The sequence below is a fragment of the Manis pentadactyla genome, chromosome 8, assembly GCF_030020395.1.
Source record: "Manis pentadactyla isolate mManPen7 chromosome 8, mManPen7.hap1, whole genome shotgun sequence".
NCBI lineage: Eukaryota > Metazoa > Chordata > Mammalia > Pholidota > Manidae > Manis > Manis pentadactyla.
The window spans coordinates 94,164,461-94,183,651 of NC_080026.1; the positions used below are offsets into that span (position 1 = coordinate 94,164,461).

The 19,191-nt window shown below is 51.1% G+C and overlaps 1 protein-coding gene across 2 annotated transcripts in view; it reads left to right on the forward strand.

The window, feature by feature from the left end:
* Positions 1-19,191, forward strand: part of LOC130678898 (cadherin-23-like) — a 337,153-nt gene that overhangs the window by 215,787 nt on the left and 102,175 nt on the right. For both annotated transcript variants that reach the window (XM_057505954.1, XM_057505953.1), the window contains exons 10-11: positions 13,425-13,537; positions 15,142-15,330. In XM_057505954.1, coding sequence (XP_057361937.1) covers positions 13,425-13,537; positions 15,142-15,330 — 302 coding nt within the window. The remainder of the gene's footprint in view (positions 1-13,424; positions 13,538-15,141; positions 15,331-19,191) is intronic.

Consider the following 19,191-nt stretch of genomic DNA (forward strand, 5'->3'; position numbering starts at 1 on the left):
TTGCCATGTTTGCTTCTGATCTTTTTTGCTCTTCTTTTTTGTTCTTGTTTAAGAAATGAAACTTCACAGATATTATTGACACCTTTTTCTTTTTCAGTGACCTCAGAGGCTTGATCTCTGAGGATTAAAAAGGGTTAGAGCCTCTAAACCTGATGTTGGCTTCAAAAATGGGGTCCCCAACTTGAATACATGTCTGTGGTGTCTTAGGTGACATAAGGAATCATTCCTTTTGTTTAGTGTGATAATGCCATTTTTGTTGAATTTAAGAAGGCCTTATCAGAGATGTGTATAGTATTTAAAATGAACTGGAATTTGCTCTAATAACTCCAGAAAAAAATTGGTAGAGAGGGGGTGAGTTTAAAAGAAATAGGATTGACAAAATGTTGATTGTTGAACCTGGGTACCTGGGGCTTCTCTGTGCCCTTGTCTCTGTATTTATATATGTTTGAAATTTTCCACAGTGAAAATTTGCTTTATTTTTTTTTAAGTGTGGTCCCCAAAACTGCCAGGGGACCCACCACTGGCCTGGGATCCTAATCTGACCATGGCCAGGATGGGCACCTAGACTTGAATCAGACTTGAGGCTGACCCATTTGGTGCCAGCTCTGCCTCTAACTTGCTGTGTGATATCAGCCAAGTCATTTCCCATCCCTGAACCTCAGTTCTCCCAGTGGGAAAAGGAGAAACTTGAACCTGGTGGGCCCCTCCATGTACCCTCTCTGCCCCGGACACATCCAACTTGCATGCTCAGAGACCCCCCTGGAGGGGAGCCTCTTTCAGACCTGTAGTTTTCTCAGTGTGTTTCCCACCCCATCCCTTGAGAGAGCCTTTGCAGAGAGGGTACTGTGGCCAAATAAATTGGAGAAACATTGCATCACAATGGCCTTGGCCTGCAAGTTACAATGCACATTAGCCCATTAAAGGCTCTGACAAGTCCTGCAGTGACACTACCTGTGAAGATTCAGTGTTTCCCAAATGTATTTGACTACAGAACTTTTCTAAAGTTGGCCTTTCCTAGATCCCATGCGTCAGAGTTCCCCAGAATATCCTGTGGGAGCCTCCTGTTTTCAGACTGGGGGCTTCTGCCCTAGAAGACAAATTTGCCATCTTTTCTTGTGAACATTGATGATTCTGGCTCATTTTCAGTAGGACATAAGATTTTTTTTAATGCTTTCCACATTGTTGGTTGGGTTCTGTACTGAACTAAATCAGTACTTTTCCCCCAGCCATTCCCTGACCAGAAATATCTGCTGTGATGTTGTACTCTGAGTCACTGACCAGATGCCAGAAAACTCAGTGACATCAGGAGACGGGGCCTGGCACAATCTGGGGTTTTCCTGGTGGGGCCTTCCAATGTTTCCAGGGAGGAGAAAGAACAGAGTCTTTGGCATCAAAGGCTGTGGGTTCAAATCTTAGCTCAAACACCAGCCATATGACTTGGACAAATTATTTTGTCTGTCACCCCCGTTTACTCACCAATGAGGCTGTTATGAGGATCAAGCAACATAGGATATGTTGAGGGCCAAGTTCCCTTCCTTCTCTGAAAGAATTTATAACAGCTAATATTTGTTGAGCACTTACTGTGCGCTGGACACTGTGCTAAACTAAATAGATGTAATACCTGCTTTGGTCCTCAAATCAGCTCAGTGAGATAAGTATTATCCCTCCCCTTTTATTGCCAAGGACACTAAAGCCCAGAGAGGGTAGGTAACTTGCCTACAGTCACACAGCTTGCAAGGAGCGGTGCTGGTCATGACATCTGCCCCTTTCATAAAGGTCAGATCCAGATGATGTACTGATCCTCCAAACCTCAGGTTCTCACCTGCCTGGTCAGCATTTCTTGGTCCTAGGGTGACCTGGATGACATGGTGTCAGGCCCGGTAAGCACTCAGAGACACCCATGGAATCTTCAAATCGAAGGAGTCCATGGGGACTTCCAAGTTCACTGAAGCCTCGGGCCCCCAGCCTATCCCTCAGAACCCCCTCTGAGAGTGAGGGGGAAGCTGGTCTCTGTCACTACCCCCATCATCTGCTTCAGCCACGCAGCTGGCACTGGTTTTGACTGCTTTTTATACTGGGGTTCTGTGCAAGATTTTGTCAGATAAGAGGATTTGCTGTTAAAACAAAGACATTTGAAAAACCACTGTAATAGACAAAAGAAAAAAAAAACCTCTTTTTTTAAACAAGGGAGGAGGACCCTAAGGCCCAGAGAGATTAAATAACTTGCCCAGGGTCACCAGCTGTCCTCCTGAGCCCAGGCAGATCTCTGTCCTCTCTTCAGGACTCGGAGAACGGGCCAAGCTAAGGGGGGCTTCAGAGCCCCCAGGGAGCCCCTCAAGGTCAGTTGTCCGGCTGGTTCTGCCTGCTGGTAGCTAGTTTCTATGAAGATAACTGTGTCTGAGGCTGGCTCCCTGAACCTCGTCCGACCACATCTATTTCTGGGCCACGGAGCCCTGACGGAGCACAATTTGATTCATAAATTACCCAGCTCAAGGTGTGTGTGATGGGCTCTCCTTCCCAGATTTGAAAGTCATTCACTCCAGAACTTGTAGCACTTGGGGCCAGAGTGGGGGGCAGCTGTGAGACTGTTGGGACCAGCACTCAGGAGGGAAAGCGGCAGGAGCAATGAGAGGACGCGGATTCGGGGAGCACCACTCTGTGCCAGCCCCGGGCTTGTTGTCCTGTGGAATCCTCCCATCAACCCAGGAGGAAAATTGGATTATTATCTCTATTTGGCAGGTGAAGCAACTGAGGCTTAGGAAGGTCAAGTTACTCACCCAAAGTCATGTGGCTGGAAGTAGCGCAGCTAGGATTCCAACTGAGAGCTCTCTGAGTTTCTCCCACATGATCATAAGGATGGCAAGGCAAGGAGCTGAGCAAGCAGCATTCAGAGGAAGAGGTTAGACCCTGGGAAACAGGGTTGGAAGGGAAGGTCCAGGGACGCCAAGCCTCCCCAGATGCCTGGTTCACCATCCTTGACAATCAACCGACAGAGCTCAGTACTTTATGGTTTGTAAAGCATTTTCAGGTCCCTTATCTCACTGACCCTCCAAATAGCCATGTGAGCAGGGCAGGTGTTCTCACCCCCATTGAGGAAACTGAGGTTCAAAGAGGCCCACAAGCCCACAAGCATGAATGTAGTCTCCTAACTTCATGTCAGACCTTGAGGAGCTCTTCGGTCGGCAACTTTATACACGTGCTTTGTCCTTCCCTGGGAGTCGCCAGTCTCCCCCATCAGGTGGTGGCTCCCCGCGGGCATCGCCCCTGCCCCCACCTGCACCTGGGACAGAGAGGCCCAGTGTGTGGTAGGTGGTCTCCCTAAGAAGCCCCATCCCAAGGCCTTTCTTGCTCCCCTCCCCCGGCTGCTGGATCTGTGCAGTCGCTGGAGGAGCGGGTGGTGGCTGCCAGGATGATAGACAGCGCGTCCCCCCCTCCTGCTTCCTTCTCCTTGGGCATCTGATCACTGTCCTCTTTGTTTTCTTAAGTGTCTCCCAGCCTCCTTCCCCCTCGTACTCCCACTCCAGGACAAGGCCTTTCAGATCATCAAATATCAAATGCTTCTTATGAGGACTGAGATGGCTTTATCGGAGCCATAAATCTCCCAGAGCCCTGGCGCTCTCTTAAGTGCCAAGCCTCAGGTGAGTTATGTGGGCCGGGCCGCAGCGGGCAGAACAGGCCGCCCTCTGGGGAACACAGCAGAGGGACCTAGTGAGCCTCAGCCAACACCCTTGGCCCTAGGAGGGGCCCCAGTTGAGTGTGGGGATGAGTGTTCTGGGCCCACCTGCCCCAGGGCCTGGAGGTCACCCAGCTCTAGGCAAGTAAGCAGCCCTCTGCTTTCCTTCCCCTCACCTTGCTCATCTCCTGGCCAGTCTCCAGCTCCCATGGCCAGGGGAGCACCAGCCCCACATGGAAAAGACCATGGCAGCCATGAGAGACATTTAAGACCCGAAAGACCCAGGTTCTAATCCCAGCACGGTCACTAAGTAACCACACATGTGTCCTTGGATGTGTCCTTTCCCTGACTGAGCCTCAGTTTCTCTATCTGATAAATGGGGTAGTTGTGCTGGCCTTGCAGGGCATTTTGAGAGTACAGTGAGCTCACACAGACTACATGTCCTCCCCATCTCCCAGGGGCAGCCTGGTGTGTGTACCAAGCCTTACAGACTTGGAATCAGTCAGCCTGGTGGTCTCAGTCCTGGTTGTGCCACTTACCAGCACTGTGACTTCAGGCAAATCGCTTGACTGCTCTGGTCTTCAGTTTTCTGACCTGTAAAATGGGAATTACAATAATAATGGGAATGATGGTGCTGGTGATGCCTTGCACATGGAGTTGTCATGAAGAGTAATTAACTAACACATGTGGGTGCTTAGAACCTTTCCTGACACACAGTGAGCCCACAATAAATGGCCCTTGTTACTGCTTCTTTTCTCACTACCATCCCACAGCCCATGCCCTCATTACCAATAGGCCTTCCTACCTCCAGGGCCTTCCTGTAGCACCAAAGTCCAAACTGCTCACCTGGCATTCAAGGCTCCCACCTCCTGGCATCAGCTACTTCGGACATCACTTCATATGAACTCTGCTGCCCCTACTGGCTCCCCACCTGGGAGACCATTCCCCCTGTGCCTTTGCTCATGCTATTCCCCAGCCAGGAACACCCTCCTCTCTGTACTTCCCCAAACCCTGCCCTTTAAAACCAGCTGAGGGGGCCCCTCCTGCACAGACCTCTGGGAGCTGCCCTCAGCAGGGCTGGCCCCTTTTCGACACAGGTCCTGCTTCCTCATCCAGACTGGAAACCCCTTAGAACCAGAGATCTCATCCTATGCTGCTCAGCCTCTCCAGGGCCTTGCAGATGCCACCGTGAGCAATTCCTTCCTTCCTCCTGGCTGATGGAGCAATGACCAAGACAGAGGAGGTCCCTGTCCTCAAGGAGATTAAGTTCAGCAAAGTATTATTAGTATTGGTGGTAACCCAGGTAGAGGAAGAAATACGTATTAATCCATTTCCAAATCAGTCCATACCTAGTACCAACTTAGAATGCATAGATGCACATCAGCAGACCTTAGAGACTTTCTTGTGGTAAAATATACAAGACCTAAAACTTAGCATTTTAAAGCATCCGATTCAGTGGCACTGAGTATATTCACAGTGCTGTGCAACCATCACCTTCTATTCTAGAAGTTTGGGGATTGTTCTTTAAGGGAACCTGTATTAACTTTTTCTTTAGTAAACGTAATACAAATAAGTAAAAGGGAAGTTGGAAAGAATGTAGAGCCATGGTTCTCAATCAGGAACAGTTTTACCATGCACACTCACATCCCCCCCAGGGGACATTTGGCAATGTCTGAAGACTTCCTGGTTGTCACAGCTGGGGAGAGGCTATTACCAGTCCCCAGTGGCTAGGAGCTAGAGACGCTGCTGGACATCCCACATGCTCAGACGTCCCCCACACTGGATAGAGGACTATCCAGCCCAAATGTCAGTGGTGCTGAGGTTAAGAAAGCCTTTTCTGGCATCACCACTCTTTGTTAACATGTTGGTAACATTCCATTCCTTTTTCCATGCATGTATTTTTTTAAAAACAACAGCAACAAAAAACATCTCACAGATCTATGCTATTTTGTGACTCCTTTAAAAAAAAAACCTTAAACATATGTCTTTTCAAGTCATGAACTTCTCTTCTGCAACACTATTTTTAGTGGCTGACTGAAGTTCGTATCATAACCTACTGAACTAATCCCTGTTATTGGACATTTAGGTTGTTCCCAGTTTTCCTTATTAAACAGTACCATGGTACTGTGGATGTGGGCACGTAAGGTTGCAGAAAAAAGCTTTAAGAAGTGGGGAGATTCTGATCCCAACCATACCCCTGGTGATATCTTGCTGATCCTCATTAAAGGGCCCTCCGAGGACCAGGCGCCGCCTGGCTGCGCCTCCCTGTCTTGGCAGGGAGCCATGGTTGCTGTGGGTGAGAGCAGCATGGCTTGACCCTCCACAACCCTAACATAAAAGGTTTTACTAGCCTTGGCAACTCAGGTTAATGTTTCATAAATTGGAGCCAGTTATTAACAAATTAATCAGAGTCCAGTTTGTGGTGTTATTAGGAGAGGTAATCATTTGTTGGTTCAGGTGAGCCTGATGAAAACCATCCTCTGTGAAATGCCTGCAAGACAAGCAGACTGCAATTTGCACCTACTGGAGAGACTAGAAGGTTGTCTTTCCTGACTGGACAGTAGTAACTGTAATTAACTGAGACACGCTCAGTGCCAACAAACATATTGCTATGGGTGTACCAGGAGGGCATGATAGCCCCAGTTGGAATTGCCGATTGGCTGGTCCCCCCTTATAGCCCGAGGGCAGTTATGGTCTCTGTGATGTGTGAAATTCTAAGTCACCCTAAAACCATTCTACCCTACAGTTTTTTACACTAGCCTCAGAATAGCCTGCAGACATCTCTGCCTCTGTCCATTTATTCATTAAAAAGATATTTGTTGAGCAACTACTATCTATTATTTGGCTGAGTCCCTGGGAAAGCCATTCCCAGCCCTTCTGGGGCTTATGTTCCAGTGGTGGGGAGACAAACATAAGCAAACACATAAATGGATGAAAGAGAGGCTCAGAAAGTAGAAGTGCTTTGAAGGATATAAAACAGACTAATGAAGTGGATTGGTGGGGGTGAGAAGGGGCCGATGGGGTGGCTAGGGAGGGCTCCTCTTGGAGGTCACACTGGATGCAGCTGAGGCCCCCAGCAGAGATCTGCAGGAGAAGGCCCCAGCTGGCTTCACGGGAAGCTTTGGAGGAGGGTAGACCTAACCCCACCCCTCCTCTAGGGTCCTTAGGAGCAGCAGCAAGCTCTCAGCCTATGTCTCTCCCCCTGCTTGAAAGCCCAGGTAACCCACACCGCTGGTTGCCATATGCTGATCACAGAGCTGTCGAATGCAGCCCAGCCCAGGTGCCACCCAGGACGCTGGCCCCTTTTGTCAGCAGGCAGCTAAGCAACAATTGTTAATTCATAAGATATCTTGCCCAAAGCCCATATCTCAGACTGACTCCCAATTTTCATTATACAGTGATATAATTCTACACCAATCAGAATTATGTGGGTCCACTGGACAGTGATGGGCCTGCAGGCCAGCCTGCCCCACTGGCCCAGGCAGCTATACACACATAGCTGTTTATTGGGCTGCCCCTAGCAGGGGAGAAAGAAAAACCCAAGACCTCTAGGTAAGACAGGAACTCCTAAGCTTGGTGAGAGCTGAGTTTAACCCCTTGTTCCACCCCTCACTACAGGGACGACCAAGTGCCAGGTATTTTTAACCTCTCTGTACCTTACTTTCCTCATCTGTAAAATGAGAATTATCATACCTATCTCACAGGGGTTTTGTGAAAATTGAAATACGCACAGTGCCAGGCACAATTGTGGGGGGAGCCCCTCACGAAAGTGCCAGACACAATACATGTTGGCCACTGTGGGGAGAACCCCTCCCAACTCATTCTGATGAGATGGGCCACACTGGGGAATAACCTAGTTTGATTCCTCTATTCAGAAAGCAGGTACAGCAGGGAAAGAAGGAACAGGAACCAAAACGTGCCCCTAGTATGTGCTGGGCACCACAGAGCTGCTTTAAGGACATGATCACACCTGATCCTCACACAGCCCAGTGAGGGTGGAGCTGTTATTCACACTTCACAGATGAGGAATTTGGCTCAAAGGAGTTAGCGGTTTGCAGGAAGTCTTACAGCTGGTGACAGATCTGCTGTTGGCACCTAGGTCTTCTTCCATCCTGCGAGTTTGTGCAGAGTGCGCAGTCTTCATTTGGGTGTTGGTGTAATAGACTCTGGACAGAGACCATGACTGAAAAAAGAGAGGGAGTGCAAATCCCAGCTCTGCTCACTTCTCTGGAGGAGAGACGATCCTGGGCGTGGGGAGGGCCGGGTGACCAAGTCAGAGGCCAAGTGAGGAATCAGGATGTCATCTCATCCATACCCCTGCCTCCATTCAGGGACTGGCATTTGCATGGACAGAGTCTTGGGCCCAGAATCCAGCCAGACCATGAGCACCTCACTGGCATAGCTTTTTTCTTCTTTTCCTGCCCTGTGGCCCCAGCAGTATGCCTCGTCCTGGTGTGTGCCCACTCACCCTTCCTGGTCACTGCAGAATGGGGAGCAAATCTTCAGGCCGTCCAACAAATACGTAATGAGCATTGTTCTGGGGCCCACAGGGAGCAAAAGCAGGAGCCCCAGCCCTTATCCTCAAGGCCATGCTGGGTCTCTGGGCATGAGAACCAGGGAAGCCCCACAGCACAGGGCAGTCCTGAGGGTGCCAGCCCAGCAATTGGGCTCAGGGAAGTGAGAGACGGTACAGCCTCCAGGATTGCCTTCCTGAGGCCTGCGACGGTGGAGGTGGGTCTTAAGGACGGGAAAGACCGAGGTGGGAGTCGTTGGTTTTCCTTTCTGCCAGAGGGCAGCAAGAGCCGTTGCTGTTAGCCCAGTGGAGCAGACAAAGCAATTGAAAGTCATCAGCCTGTGTTCCCGCACGCACCATCAGCCATTCACTAAACTGCTTTTCGCCCAGACCTGGGTCTGCCATGGGTCAAGATGAGATAACAACGGACAGGACGTGGGAGTGATGAGATTTGGCAGGGGCCAGGAGGAGGGGTGCCTAGGGACAGAAAGCCTGCTGGCCTCTAAGGAACAAGGTGATAGCACAGTGAACCCCCCCAGGGCCCTAAGAGAGAGATGCCCCTCCCGCTCCTGAGGCTCCCCATCACCCTGCCCAGCCACCTCATCCTCCCATCCAGTTCCTTCTCCCCCTTTCTCCCCTTTGCCTTTGACCATCAATAAAACAGAAGCCCTTTGCTTGACTCTGCTGCGCCCTCTAGCTGCCACTCACCTTTCTTCTTGTTTCTTGCACCAAACTCGGCAGAAGCCCCTGTACTCACTCTCCTCACTTCTGTGCCTGAGCCACCCTCAGTATCTCACAATCTGACCTCTGGAGGCGTCTGAAGATTCAACCGGTGGCCTTTGCCGGCTCTGCCTTCTCCTGAGCCTCTCTCTGCACTGTTTGACCCTGCGGACCATCCATCTCTTTCTCAGAATTGCCTCCTCTCCTGTCTCCCGGCACCTAGCGTTATACCAGGATCCTACCTGCCTCTCTGACTACTGTCTGCCTATCTAAATGTCTCTGCACATCTTCACTGGAGCCATAGATCTGCTCTAACGGCAGCCTTGCCCACGCCTTTGTGCTGCCCACTCAAATGTGCATGGCAGGCCATCCTCTGCAGCAGCTAGAGGGCATCAGCACGTGGACGTCCTGCAGCTCTGTAAAATTCTCTCATGGAGGAATTGATCTAGAACTTCCCAGAACGTATGTTTTTTACCTAGGACTCCCTCTTGAGAAAAAAGCAACTTCGGTGCCACCTTGTTCTGTGGAGGAGGAGGATCTTTTATTTGTCTCACCATGTTTCCTTGACCCCTAGCACAGGGCCAGAAGCAGAGTGGGTGCAAACGTGCGTAGGGCACATGCCTACAGGGAAAGAGAGATGTAATTCTAAATTCAAGCTAGCCACTTACCCAGTGTGACCTTGGACCTGTTATTTAATGTCTCTGAATCTGTTTCCTCACACATAACACAAAGAATCTTCATCCAAAGTTATTATGAAGACTCAGTAATATAATTGTGCAAAGAGCTTCGCTCAGTGCCTGGCACATGGAAGTACTCAAGGAGAAGTAGCTACTGCTTTTTAGTAAATAGGGGAAAGCAGGCTGTGACTCCTCCTTGGCAGGGTTTCATGCTTTTGCAGGCCTGATTCACATCCTCTTGACCTCTCTCATGCAATCTAAAGACGTCTTGATGCCTGGAGCTCCTAGAGGAGGTGGCTGCCCCCAAGAGAACCCTCAGGGCCAGTAGTGACCTGCTTCTTCTCTTCTGTGACATCTTAAGTTACCAGTTCCCCCTCTCCACCCCTGAACCCCTCCCTTGCCAGGTACATCCACACACCTAGGATAGCACCTGTCAACCCAGGGGAAGCAGCTGCCCTTCTGCTCAGCAATGGGGGCTGAACAGATGAAAGGCGTCCCTGGTGAGCCTCCCCAGGCCCCCCAGGCCCCATGGGACTGGGATAAAGATTGCGAGACCAGAGGGCTGACACAGTGGTATCAGCTTCCATGATAGCAGTGAAACGTGTGTGTGGCTGCCAAGCCCCCAGCCACCCAGGGAAGGGAGGATGGTGGGAGGGAAGGAGTAAGGGAGGGAAGCAGGGAAATGGTGACCCACCCCAAGGGATGTGTGATGCAGAGAGCAAGCCCAGAGCCATGGGTGTGGTGCCCTGCAGGCCTGAAGGTTTTGTTCTTGACCTTGGCCTCAGGGCTGCCAATTTGTATACATGGACCTTTGGTTGAGAGACCCTCCTGCCAAGAGGATAGGCTTGGCTCAGTGCTCCTGCTGGGCAAAGAGCTGGAGGCCCAGGCCCCCTTGGGTGGAGGTGGGGTGGAGTAGGTGGTCCGTGATGGAATCATCTGGTGGAGTACAGGTGGCCAACATCTGTTGAGAGCTTCCCATGTGCCAGGCACTGTAGTAACTCATGTAACCCTCACAGCAACACTCTAGGGTTTGTACTGTTGTTACCCCTGATTAACAGACTAGGAAACCGAGGCCCAGATATGTTAAGTAACTTGACCAAGGTCACCCAGCTAGCAAGTAGCAGGACCATGTTCTGAACCCATGCTGTCTGCCTCTAGAGGGCATAATCTCAACCACCCCTCTACTCCACGTTGCTTTCTTTCGGGGCCTCAGCTCAGCCAGCACTTACATGTTCAATAGTGCGATTATATCATTGAGGTCAGTCTTTACTGTGAGACTGAAGGCAGAAACCGTACCTGCTTTTCTCTACTGATTCCCCAGCTCCTTGCACACAGTAGGTGCTCAATATGAACTCGAATGAATGCTCTAATCAGTCAGTCAGTCTGCATGAGACCTGCCCTTGGCCCTCCCGGCCTGGGGCACAGGACTCACCTCCTGCCCCTGCTCACTGGCATCCCAGTGAGTGCTGTTGTTGCCATGGTGACAGGAGGACCATCAGCATCACTGGCTCACCCAGGTGGACTATTAGCTCTCTGGCATACCCCTTTCTGGCTGCTGGTCCTGGGAGTTAGTGATTTGTACTTGGCAAGAGACTAGAAGGTAAAGTAAACGACATGGATAGAGGTGTGAAAAAGAAATGTTTGTGTGTGTGTTTGGTGGGGGACAGGTTTGAATGTGCTGCAACTGGAGGGTATTTGCAGGTTTCTGGGAGGGCCTTAGGTCAGGGGAGGGGGTGTTCCATGTGCGGGACACAGACCCCATGCTGGGGCTGGGCAGGGTGGCCATGAGTGGGACAAAAGTGCTGAGTGGAGAGCCCCAGTTGGGTGCGCAGGGCTGCTAACCCTATCATCCAAATGGAAAACCAGAGCACATTGTTCAACAAGAGGCTTTGGATCCGTGAATGATTTATAAGAAAATCTTGCAAAGATAAAAACTGAATCCCATTTAGTTAAACATTTGGTAGGTTCCTTTACCAGGAAGAATATATTTATATGAAAATCCAGAATGATGGGACAGTGGTGGAGGCTGGGGAGGTGAGGCCCATACCTGTGTGTGTGGTAGGAAGAGAGGGTGGACAGCCCTTATGCTCAGCATTTGGGGGCTCAGAGGGCCCAGCCACCAAAGGGCCCTGCAGAATCCATGCTTCCCCCCCCCTCAGCACCGATCGCCCTTTAATGTGAATACTTGATTGAGGGCTGCATCCCGCACTAGAATGTGTCCCTGGTACATTGTAGGAGCTCAGTAACTGTGTAGCTAACCAGCAGATGAAAGCATGCATCCTCTTGTTTCCCCAGCATTGGATCTCCTTTCTAAAGAAACTCCCTTGCGTTTATGCATGCATATGCCTGCCTCAGCCCTGTGCTCCCCACTGCTCACCTGGCAGGAAGGGGCTGGCCCTCTCTATGGCCATGGGAGGAAGCTTCAGGCAAGGGAGAGGCTGCAGTGATGTTTGCTCCCAGGCCTGGCCCCATGTCAGTCCCCAGAGCCCACAGTCTGAAGGTGACATGAGACCTGAACTGGTCCACGAGTCATCAGCAGCCTCTCCCCTGCCTCAGCCAACCCCTGCAGCAGGCTGGGAGGGCAGCGTGGAGAAGGCTTCCAGCCACCAAGGGTAACAGTGGGCTGCCTTGCTGACCAGAATGGGTTGGCCAAGAACAGCCTCTGTCCCAAAGTCTCAAGTTAGAGGAGGGAATTGTCTTCCCTCCACTTTTTCCTTAGTTAATCCAAGAGATAGTATGAGCCCCTACTGTATGCAGATCCTTTAATTCTGGGACTGGAGAAGAGTAGGGAAATAGGGTAGCTTCCACAGGCAATCCTACTTCCACCCATGTGCGTTGAAGGTCTGGGTATTAGTTCTCTCCTATGGAATCAGTATCTGTCTATTCTTCCCTAGTCCTGCCCATACTCCAGGGCTCAGCTCAAACACTTGCTGAGTACTAATTTTGTGCCAGGAACTGTTCCAAGCGTGTATATATGTATTTTTTCATACTCATTTAATTATCATAACCTTCTGAATTATCCCAATTTTACAGATGAGGAGACCAAGGCACAGAGGGGTTAGGTGAGTTGCCCAAGGTCACACAGCTAGACAGTGGTGTAGGGAATTAATGCCACCTCCTCCATGAAGCTTTCCTTGTTTGAGCCTTTCCTGTGTGAACACTCTCTCCCTGCAAAGAACTAAGAGATGCTGATCCTAATGGCTGTCAAAGCTCCCCTAGCAGGCTGTAAGTGCTTCAGCCTCAGAATTCCTGACAGACTGACATCTGCATCCTCCATAAGAGCAAGCACAGGGCCCGGCCATCAGATGGCCCAAGGGATTGCTGAATGTGTGAATGAATGGCAGTGAGTATGTGAATACCCCACAGGCTGGTTAAAGGGGGAGAGAGAAGAATGGAGTTGGAACTTTCCCAGGTGAATTCACAGCCTGGGAGCAGAGCAGGGGCCCAGGTGGCCTGGGAGCAGCCATCCTTCAGGAACATGCTTGCCACTGCATGCCCAGCCCTGGCCTGGTATCTTGAGGGGCAGCTGGAAAGGCCCCCAACTTCAGGGGCTTTTAGGCTGAGAAGGAAGATCATGTGAATGCATAGGAAGCAACCAGAGGACAAACAGAGCAGTGACTACTGCCTGAGGGGGCTGGAGGGGCCAGCCAGAGGCAGGACTGTCTCCCTGAATCATGGCCATCTACTGCCTGGCTGTGTATTCCAGAACCCTTTCCACGAGTCTGAGCCAAGGACTGTTTTAAGTTCCTGATTCATCCTGAACATCCAGAGAGGAGCCCTAGCCCCAGCCCCATGTCTGCCTGCCTGGACCCCCGTCATTCCTGATGTTACTGTCTTGCAGGGAATACCAACAGCATCTTTGCCCTGGACTATATCAGCGGAGCTCTGACCTTGAATGGCCTACTGGACCGGGAGAACCCCCTGTACAGCCATGGCTTCATCCTGACAGTAAAGGTGAGAGCCTGGCTCCCCCATCCCATGGAGAGGGGATGCCCACGCCAGGAGGTGTATCCCTTCTGCCCTCTTACCCTGCACTGATTCCTGGGGCTTCTGCCCAGGGCCCCCATCAGGAAGGGACAACACTTAGCAGGCCATTTCAGGAACCCTGCTGGGTACTTAGCCTTTGTCAACAACCACATGGGATGGGGACTTTGACCCCCATTTTAGGGATGAGGAGGCACATAGTAGATGCTTATCCTATGGTCCCTACTATTATCCATGATTCCAAGTTCTGTTGTAGCCACCTCAGATTCTTATGTTTAGTGCTTTTCTGGGGTTTTGCCCCATTTCCAATTTTCATGGCTTTTCTGGGGGCTATTAACTGGTTAGAAACAGCAACATAGAGGGGAGAGAGCAGAAGCTGCTGGGGTCCCCACCCAGGACGTGTGGCAGAACCACAGTCCCTTGCTCCCTGCACACCCCTGCCACTCATGGCTGGTTTTAATTAAAAGCAGTGACTTGTGGAGCCATTCCCTGGGAAACCCATTTAGGGCATGGATGCTGCCTGGGCCACAGGGGTGCTCTCCAGCCTCAGCCAGAGATTGAGGGGAGGGGGTAGCACAAGGACTGAGGAGAGGGGCTCCGGGAAGGAGGATGGTCCATCCGACATGGCTCTTCATTGTTCTCCTTGACTTAAGAGGGCCTGAGGCAGCAACAGGGTGATAGCTGGCCTGCCGGCTCCTTCCTCTCTACCCTGTGCACATGCACTGTGGGCAGCTGGGCGAAGGCATGCTAACACTGCCTTTCCCTTACCCAGCACCAGGCCCGTGGGCCCCTCTCTGCCTCCTGCCTCCCCTCCCTCCCTTCCTGTGGGAGCGGGCAGTGCCAAGGGAGAGAGCTGCGTCCTAGTCCCAGTGCCACCATCAGCTCCCTGTAGGACACTGAGCTCAGTTCTTCCATCTTCACGTAAAATATACAAGTGAGTTCCCAAGCTTGGCTGTGAATCCCAGTCCTCAGGGGAACTAGTGAAAGATACCTAGTTCTGGGCCTCTCACCTACAGATTCTGTTTCAGAAGGTTGGAGTGAGAACCGGAAATGGGTATTTAGGGGCCCAGGGGGTCCAAAGATGGAGCACCCAGGTATCTGAGTCCTTCTATTCTTGAGTCCAATGCAGCCCCTCACAGTGCTCAGCACAGTGTTCAGCCCATAGCACATACTGAATTAAATCTTGACTACCTAGTACAAAAATTCTTGGCCTCTGTTTCATCAAATCCACCAAATTGAATGAAGACTCTCCCTTGGCCCTCGATGAGCCCCCAGATCTGTCTTGTGTTCCTCACCCTACCTCATCCCCTTGGTTCTAGAATCCTCCTGCCTGAGTTTGATACCTACTCTGGCTGCATGTCTTTGTAGAAGTTACTTAACCTCTCTGAGCCTGTTTCCTCAATAGTAAAATGGAGATGCTAATGACAGAATCTTCCTCCTGAGGTTGTGGTGAGGACTAGATGAGATAATTGATCTAAAGTGCAGTGTCTAGCATTGAGAGGCCTTGATAAATAATAACTATTATTGTGATCATGGCTGCCTTCATCCATGGGGTGTTTGTCCCCTATCTGCAGGGCACAGAGCTGAATGATGACCGCACCCCATCTGATGCCACAGTCACCACGACCTTCAACATCCTGGTTATTGACATCAATGACAATGCCCCGGAATTCAACAGCTCTGACTACAGTGTGGCCATCACTGAGCTGGCACAGGTCGGCTTTGCCCTCCCCCTCTTCATCCAGGTGGTGGACAAGGATGAGGTGAGTCTCCGGAACACATAGCCCATCCAGACCCACCACCCTGCCTGGGCTGTACAACCCTGGGAAGGATGCCAGGTATCTCTGGGCTTCCAGGTTCCCATCTATAAAATGGAAGTAAACATTGCTGCCCTCCCTCCCTCATATGTTTGGAGGATAAATAAGGCTGCAAAAATCAGTAGTCTCTAAACTTTTGCACTACCCCATACCCTGCAAAAAATGTTTTGAGCACACACCTCCAACATGGAGTTATTTATTTAGAAATTATACATGTGACCATCCTATTAATCTAGTATGTACATGATAAAACATACACCCAAAAATAGAAATTTTAAAAGGTAGAGGCTCTTGTGTAAATGATGACCTTGGAGGAAAGTCTTAGCCCTGCTTTCGGTGTAATAATGACCCCTCCATTTCCATGTGATGAGCAGAAGTGCTTTCAGGGGGACCTCAGGCCAGAGATCAGGCCAGGACAGCTGCATCCCTTGTCCAAGGGCCTGCCTGGCTGAGGCCAGTCTCAAAAGGAAGGGACATGGGCCATGAGTGAGGCAGAGTTGAGAAGGACAGGAAGGAGGGCGGAGGCTCCAGGCCAGGCTGCAGCCCCTGTGAGCCCTGGCAACCCTGTGCCACTGGGCCAGGGCCAGGCCTGGAGAGGACAGGCTTCCATCATGATAGGGACCCTCTCAGCTAGCCTCCTTCTTGGGCCCCTCCTCGTTCCTCCTCTCCCCTGCTGTCCACAGTCACAATCGTTAACAGTACTTCTATTTATTACCTACCGCTGCTCCCCTGGCCCACTCTGCTCAGGAATTCCATTAGGTGTTCCAGCCGGAGGTGCTTCTCTGCAAACTCACACGGGGCTCCCACACTGGCCTTGCTCCAGGCCCACTTCCTCTTCACCCCTGTTGCCCCTGTCTACTCTGGCTGCTCAGCACACTGCCCAACATGCCTACTAAGGAGCCCTTCCTCCCAAATCCTTCCCATCTCCTGTCAGCTTCTCTCAATAAGACATGGCTCCCTCTCCCCACAAGGACTCAGGGCCACGAGGGCAAGTCAATCCTGCTGTGTGTGTGTGTGCGTATGCACATGTGCATCTGCACTCCATCTCCTGTTAAGTCATTCCATACTTATCTGAGATAACTAAAGGATGTACTGAGCACCTGCTGTTTACAAGGAGCTGATCTGGCCTCTTGTAGGAGTCCAGAAGTATAACCTGTGGTTGCTATCCCAAGGGGTCAAGTGTGTCGATAACAAAGTGTAGTATGTTCAGAAGTGTAGCAATGTTTAAAGGTGGATATGAACAGGTAGGAAAACAAGTTCTATCATTTTCTCATGTCCCAGTGGGTCAACTTGTATCTCCCTGGAGGGCAGCACCCCATTAGAGACTGCTGTGTGAATCAGGACTTTGGGAAAAAGTCCCACCTCTGGTTTGAGGCTAATATAATGCCCAGGAGAGACACTGGTGCTGGAGTGTGAGTCCAGTGAGTGCAGGCATTGCAGGGCCCAGTGCTCGGCTGAGGAAGGGGACAGCAGGGACCGGGGGTGAGGAAAGGCTGTATGGCAAGATGGGGGCCATTGTGAAAGGGAGCACAGTCAGGCTGGCAGCTGGGCAGTGGCCACAGAGAGGCCTAGAGGGAGAGACCAGAAGTAGACGGGGAAACGGTCTGTGACCCGTGCGACTGACACAGGACCCGAGTAGTGGGCTGGGGAAGGTGAGCTGGGACACAGGCCTTGCAAGGCCTTCACTGTGACTTGGGCTCAATTTTGGAGGCACCCCAGAAGGGAGACAGCTTGTATAGTGGTTCACGGCCCAAGCTCTGGAGTCAGGCAGGACCTGTGTTCAAGTTCAGCCTTGCCGTTTGCTAGTTCTGCGACCTTGGGTGAGTCACTGACCCTTTCTAATGCCTCACTTTGCTCATCTGTATAAAAAAGAAACAAAAAGAAAAGTGTCAATCAGTTTCTATTGATTAACAAATTAACTCTGAAACAGAATTTATTTCTCACTCAGATATATGTACTTGTCCAGCACCGGGGCAGGGGACCTGCTGGTAGGGTGCCATCCTCAGACGTGCACTCTGCAGTCACATCAGTTACTGCAGTAGGAGAAGACAGCGAGCTGTCAAGTGCAGCCCTTCTGTGCTTCATCCTGGAAGTGGCTCCGTGGCTTCTACCCAGGGCCCGCTGGCCAGAACTAGCTACTTGCCCCCGCCTCGCTTCCAGAAGGCTGGGGAATTGTGGGGAAGGAGCTTCCTATTTGCATCTGCCAGGAAGGACACCAACAAGGAATATGGAGAGGAGGAGATTGGATGATTTGTGTATAGGACTTAGCACCGTGCCTACTACACACTGATATTAACCAGATGGGTCCAGGGAGCATCCCACCAGCAGGGCTAGAACCCCCAGGGCCCTCTCACTGCAACTGTTGAGGGATTTCAAGGTCACCCCAACCCCTTGGATTTTATCTCAGCCCCCCTATGCTGGAAGCCCTGTCTGGAACATCCGCAGGAATGCTGAGGGGCGTCTGGGTCCAGCCTGCCTCTAGTGACGGCTCCCCACTGGGGCACAGGCATCAGCACTCCCACTGCAAACCGGCTGCCCTGCACTACCAGGGACCCTTCTGCTGCTTTCCCCAGGGAGCTGGCCGGTGTCTCTGACAGCAGAGGACTGGCCTTCTCCCCACAGGGGCCCAGTTCTCCAGGGCACAGTGAGGTGAAGAGACAGAACTATTGATGAGGAGAGGTGGCCCAGAAGCCCGGACTACCCCACCCTAAAGCATCTGGGTCCTGTTCAGTCTCCCAGGAGAGATGCACCCAGACCACACCATATGTGGTCCTAGGCTGATTCCTAAGAGGAAGGATAAATTACTCTCCACATCGCTCTGCTCTTCTGTATCTCCCACTCTCTAAAACTCTAGAGGGATTCATATCCAGACAGATAAATGCTCCCAAGGCCCAGTTGTGGGTGCTAAGGGCCAGGCCCCAAGTTCCCAGGGTTGAGTGTCCAGCCACATTGCCAACAGGAACAGAAGGCAGAGGCCACTGGCATTTGAGGGCTGTCCAAGGGTCCAGAATCTGGGAAAAAAAATCAGGGAACCTTATAGAAACTAGGCAGCTTTTGTAAAGGAGATTTTTAAGACACTATCATGTCTTCTAGTTTGCTCTCTGAGGAGAGAATACATCTATTGGGATGTGTGTCTGGGTTGAAGGTTACTCTGGATTTGCTAGGTGTGGCAGAAAAATATTTTCATTGAGCAGATTTGGAGGAGAGAAGGGAGTATGAGGAGAGGTGAAATCTTTGTGTTGCAGATTTCTGTAGAACCATGTGATTCTCCTTTGCACTCACATGCTCGTGGTTTTGCATTATGAGTGTGATGATCTCAGTAGCATCTCCCTGCTTAGACTGAAGGACCCACAGGCAGGGCCAGGTGTCCTTTTGCTCCCCAGGTAACCCACTGCCTCACACTCTGCTGGGCACCTGGAGGCACTGCACAAATGTATATTGGTTGAGTTTAAATGATAAAAGTAGTAGTGAGGTGGCCTGGGACTTTATCCAAATTGGATGCCAGTCAGTGCCCCTGTGCTGAAGCCCAAGTCTGAGTCTGTATAGGAAGATGTCCTTAGAAGTCCACAGTGGGGCAGTAGAAGGTGCTGATGGAAAACGGGGAAGGAGGAAGCAGTTTAACCTTTCAGTCAGTGCTCTGTGGCAGTCGTTCCTAACGAGGATTCTAGTCTAATACACAAAAATAGTGGTGCCGTCCCCTATTAGTGCCTGCCATCCCCTCCAGCTCTAAGATTCTGCTCAGTTTCTTGCTGAACTCAGGCTCTGCCAGACCATTCAAGCTAACAAAGGTGCTTGAAAGAGCCCCAT